This window comes from Molothrus aeneus, chromosome 12, assembly GCF_037042795.1.
Source record: "Molothrus aeneus isolate 106 chromosome 12, BPBGC_Maene_1.0, whole genome shotgun sequence".
NCBI classification, from domain to species: Eukaryota; Metazoa; Chordata; class Aves; order Passeriformes; family Icteridae; genus Molothrus; species Molothrus aeneus.
The window spans coordinates 14,212,344-14,217,823 of NC_089657.1; the positions used below are offsets into that span (position 1 = coordinate 14,212,344).

At 54.0% G+C, this 5,480-nt stretch overlaps 1 protein-coding gene across 1 annotated transcript; it reads right to left on the reverse strand.

Moving 5' to 3' along the window:
* Nucleotides 1-416: 416 nt before the first annotated feature.
* GPX1 (glutathione peroxidase 1) lies at nucleotides 417-1,366 on the reverse strand. Its single transcript, XM_066558052.1, has 2 exons — nucleotides 1,109-1,366; nucleotides 417-1,010 (listed from the first exon to the last, which is right to left on the reverse strand). Exons 1-2 carry the CDS (start codon nucleotides 1,349-1,351, stop codon nucleotides 660-662), a joined length of 594 nt encoding a protein of 197 aa, XP_066414149.1. The 5' UTR covers nucleotides 1,352-1,366; the 3' UTR covers nucleotides 417-659.
* Nucleotides 1,367-5,480: the final 4,114 nt, after the last annotated feature.

The following is a 5,480-nucleotide window of genomic DNA, read 5'->3' on the forward strand; positions in this document are numbered from 1 at the left end:
TCTAGGTCCCCCCAGGCTGCAGAATCGCTAATCTCCCTGCCCTAGCAGTTATCAGCCTGTTGTGGGCTGTTGCTGGTAGCCCCACTGGGGATTCAGCCAGTGTAAAATCACTCCCCCGGCCACATGCCAGTGTGTTCCCTCTGCACTGAAGCCTTAAGGGAGGCCCAGTGAGCACTGGGGCAAGGTCTGTTTGTTCCCCACCGCCCTCCCGCTCTGCCAGGCTTGTTACACATGGGGCAGGACATGGTACTGATTCACAGCTTGCAGAGCTCATGCTCTCCGTTTAGTTCAGCCTGACTGCACGGCCGTGCTCGAGTGCTCCAAGTCTGCCCCTGTGAGCACCCACATGGGCTGATGAACAGGTAACAGACCCACCACGTTTTACCCAACTCACCCAGATTTATCAAGCCACAGCCTTAAAGAAACTACACAATTTTTATTCAGAGAATCACAGTGAACTACTGAAACTTACAGCTGCTTGCCCTGGCATACCTTCCCAAACATTCCCGTGCAAATTTTGAAAACATCAGGCACACTTCAAGGATTTGGAAGATGCACCATCACAAGCAAAATCTGCACGAGACATTGGGATTTCTGCCAAAGCAGCGGCTCCCTGCAACAAAAACAGCCAACAGCAAGGGCAAAGGGCAGAGAACTTTCTAGGCAACCTTCTGCAGAAGCAACTCAATGTCGTCCTGGATCTTGATGGTTTCGAAATGCCGGCTGTAGCGTTTGAAGGGGACGCCGTCGGGGCCAATGAGGAACTTCTCGAAGTTCCAGGAGATGTCATTGCGGCAGACCGGGGACCAGATGATGTACTGCGGGTTGGTCATCAGCGACGAGGGGTCGTCGTGCGGGAAGGGCAGCGCCTCTTTCAGGAAGGTGAACAGAGGGTGCGCGTCCTTCCCGTTCACCTCGCACTTCTCGAACATCATGAAATTGGGCTTGAAGCCGCTGCCAGGACGAACGTGCTCGAGCATGGGAAGGATTTCTTCGTTGGTGCAGTTTTCCTAAGGAAACAAAGGTAAAATCGTCCCGAGCACGGCCCCTGAGAGCCCGGCCGGGGGGACGGCTCAGCCCCGCTCCCCGGCGCCGCCACCCGCCCTACCTGGTGACCGAACTGGTTGCAGGGGAAGCCGAGGACCTGGAGCCCGCGGGGGCCGTAGCGCTGCTGCAGCTCGTTGAGCTGCAGGAAATCGCGCTTGGTCGTGCCTCAGAGCGACGCCACATTGACCACCAGCAGCACCTTGCCCTTCAGCGAGCCCAGCGACAGCGGCTTCGCCGCGCCCAGGGGCTTCGCCGACAGCTCCGCCAGCCGCGCCGCACGCCCGCCCGCTCCTGCCGCCGCCATGGTGCGCAATGCTGAGGGAGCGGCTCCGCTCCCGCCGCCGCCTCGCTCCGCCCGCCCCGTCCCGCCGGGAGCCGCCTCCGGCCCCGCCCCGCGCCGCTCCCCAGCGCTGCCCCGCCCGGACATCGCCCCCGCGGGACCGCCCGCAGCTCCCGGCTCGGCGGGGCGCGGACAGGCGGCCGGACCTGCTCTGGAGGGCTCGGGGGCTTCCATCAGTGAAATGCGCAGAGCGGGGTGGCGTTAAAACCCACAGCTAACAGGAAAGTGTTACCGTTCCTCAGAAACGCTTTGGAAAAGCAGCAAAACACAGAATGGTCCAGCCTTCGTAGTGACAGGCCACCCGCACAGTGTGTGACCAAGGCTGCAGCATTCTCCGAGGACACCACTGCCACTGAACATGGCGTTGGGGAGAGAAACACCTGCAGTTTGTGCATCAGGAATCGGAAAGATGAAAGTTTGACAAGAAAGTCTCACAAATATGTATGCTTGGCAGAAAGATTTTTGAATGTAGAATCCGAAGGAGGAATGGAATTGAAAGCAAGTTTTGATATCGAAGAAAATAATTGCTGAGCCAGTCTTACTGGATAACTAAGAAGGCAAAGGCTATGTTAGTTAGAAGGGGTTTTTATGGCTTAGAGCAAAGGATAAGCCCACCTCAAACAAGAAGGTGTTTTTACCAAGCAGAAAGATAGCACAGGCAAACAAGACTGCCGATGTTGCAAGTAGAAAAAAGGTCTCAAAATTTTCCACTGCAAGACAACTGATAAACAACTTCTAGCTTAAACTGTAACGTACTGACTTTTAGTGATAGGTGAACAGTAACATGAATATGGTAATTATAGTAGTTGTGATAGGCTATAGGTAAAAATTAAGGTATAGATTGGTTCTTCTGCATTAAGGTGGTCAGCAAAGAAAAGTATATAATGCATTGTAACCAAAACTAAAGGGTCTCCAGGCCTGCCTGCAGCTGGAGCTGACAGCTGTAGGGACAGGCTCTGTCACCCACAACCCTGGGCTGCTGTAACGTATTGGGTGTAATAAGCTGCATTATGAAGAGTTGCCTGGAGTCCTGAATCGCTCATTACGGCTCTTACAGAAGAGGAACGGGAGGAGCACAAGAAAAAGGAGCAACAAATTCCCTTCTTCAGAGTCCTATAAGTTTTCCACTTCTTTGAGGCTGGTGAAGTCTACACACAGGATTACAGCTTGGTATATCCTCACTAGATAAAGAGAAGTAGGCTCCTTTCTCAATTTCAGGGGTTGCTTTTTCCCATCCTTGGCTTTTCCATTTCTTCCCTAACTGCTTCAGTCTGTTTGCAGGAGTGTTAGATCATGCAGTATTGACTGCTCTGTTCCCCACAGACTGAAGGCAGCCCTAAGTGAGCTGGGCTGTTTCTTGTGCTCACACCAAGCAAGTGGCCCAGCTGTCCCTCCACTTCCCTCTCCTAAAGTAAAGAGGCAGTTCGGGGTCAGGCCTTGTGTCCATGTCCATGGGTTGGACCAACAGGGACAGTGGAGCAGCACAGCCCAGCAGGAACAAAGAGCCAGGGCCTCAGCTCCAGTGCAGCTCCCAGGGGAAGCAGGGAGCCCCTGCTGAGCCTCCTGCCTGCATCTTCGCCAAGCAAGCTCCTTTCACAACAGCCCAAGGTCAGACAGCTGCTTATCAGCCCTGGCCACCAGCCAAGGCAGCCTGGGCCCCCACGCGGGGGATGCGCTCAGCCCGCCCCTGCTGTCTGCTCTCTTTTGTGCTTGGGAGCAGGGACTTGTCACGAAATGCCAGCTGTCACCAACAGGCACCACACAATGCTGCCTCTCTGCTCTGGGTGCCCAGGTGACTGCAGGATCTGGGGGGGTTGCTTTGAGTTGCTCTTGGCACCTGCCTCACTAACTGGGAACTGGAATAGTTCCAGTTCCCAGCTTTGGCAAGTTTTGGGGACTTTCCTGATTATCTTGCATCTTTGGGGACCTGCAGTGTGTTGCAGCAGTGATGGCAGGAGCCAAGTCAAGTGTCCTGAGAGAGATCGGTGCTGGAAAACAGCGGATGAGCCGAGGCACATGATTCATGTTTGCTCTTGAAAAAAATGAGTTACAGTGACCACAGACTCCTCCTCACCCACCCCTGGGCACAGCGAGCCACAGCTCCTGAAGAAGAGGAATTTCCCTTCAGGGTGATATCTAGGGTGGGGCCACATCTCTGCTGCCACTTTTAGTCTCAGACTGGCACCTTCACTTTTTTGTCTGGTCCCAGGGAATGACTCTGAAGTGGGGGAGTTTACTTCTGGGGCCCTGCCCTTTCCAGAGAAGGACAGGTTAGGGCTTTCCCTTCCTTGATGAGCAAGTTTTAAGGGTACAGAATGAACTTCCTTGTTGGCTCAGAGCTATGGCCTGTGCCTGGAAACATTCTGTGCAGCCTCCTCAGCTGGGATCAGAGGAGTGCCAGAAGCTCCAGGGGGACCAGATGGGTTCAGTGGTCCCCTTTTGGGCTGTGTGACAACTGACAGTTGTCCTACATGGTAAAAAAATTACTGTTTAACAGCAACAGTGCCAAGTAATCACAAAAGCCACCAAACCACACCTTCTGGCCTCTAGCTTACATCATGTCCCCACTCCTGGTAGTGAACTCCCTCCCCTGCCCAGGGGGCTGGCACTTGGCTCCTCGCTTTTCCCCTGCCTCTTCCACAGCTCCTTGCCTGCCTGGATTGCTCTCCATTAGTGCTGAGCTCTCATTCCCCAGGTCAGGTCTGGCCATCTGTGTCCTCAGCTCTGTTTCATCCAGAGCAAATGTGGCTTCACATTTGTCCAGAGGTGACAGATGTGGCAGGAATCCAGAGGGAGCCAGGCTGCCAGCCCTCAAAGGCAGGAAAGCTGACTGATAACTGAGATGATGGTGTAAGTCAGCAAAAGCTTAGTGACATTGGGCTAACAGTCACTGCTGGGTTGAAAAAGAGCAGCAGATACAGAGCCACAGGCTTTGAGGAACAGGCAACCTGACTCCAAACCCCTGTAAGATCTGTTCTGTAACTGTGGCCACAGCAGACTGCAACCCCACGTCCCTGCAAGACTGAAAACCCCCAGATTTGCTCAACTGCAACAGCCCCCCAAAAAAGGGAACTGCAAATGAGCCACTAAACTTGTCAACAGGCCAGCAAATTACATCCTCCCTGGCAGCCCCTCGGCCACAGCTGAGAACTTCCTGCTCTGTTCAACCCAGTCACGCTGCAGGGGGAGGACAAACACCCAGGAGAGGAAGGAGGGAAGGGTGGGGTGGCTGAGACCACTGGGGCTGTCAGACAATTCACTCTGGGTGTCTGTGGCTGAAGAGGAAGGACAAGGACCAGAGGTACAGGGCATTCCTATGTCTGGGTCTGCTTCTCCTTTACTGCAAGAAAAGTGATCAGGAATTGTCCAGAAAAAGAAAATAAAATGCCACAGGTGTTTTGTGTGCCGTTATGTGATGCAGCCAGGTGCTCAGACATGGACTGCCTCCTACCCAGCCCAGCGAGGAGGCTCTCAGCTCAGCAGCAGCTGCTGTTCATCCAGTGTGAGCATGGAGATGCCCACTGCTGTTCCCTGGCCTCTCCTCCCCAGGAGCAGCACAATCCTCTCTCCAGCATGGCTGCAGCACAGGGCCCACACCTTGAGCCCAGCCTGTGCTGCAGGGCTTGAAAGCCTCCTCATGCAATGCCATGGCAAACACCCTGCCTCATGCAACCTCTGCCACTGCTCCAGTGCAGCCCAGCTGCTGCAAACCATCACATGCTCCCACAACAACACTGCATCTGCTCCTCCCTTCACCCTGCACAGCCTCCTCCTGCTCCTCTAGTCCCATGCTTAGGACTGACAAACCCAACTCAAGTGATGCACTCTCATCTTGCTGGTTATCAAAAGCTCCTGGGAAGCTTTGCTGCTCACTGTGGGGGCCAGGTGAGATACTGCAACTCGGCTCTGCTGCAGCATTTAGAAAGCACCACAAGCAGCAGATGGGTATCCCTTGCTGGGAAATAAAAATAAGTATTAAAGCACTTGCAACTGCTCAGCGAATTCTCTCTCAGCTTTATCAAAAATGCTATTTCTAATTCAGGCTATCAGATGCTGGGACAAAAACCCAGAGTGAGGAATACAGACACCAGGA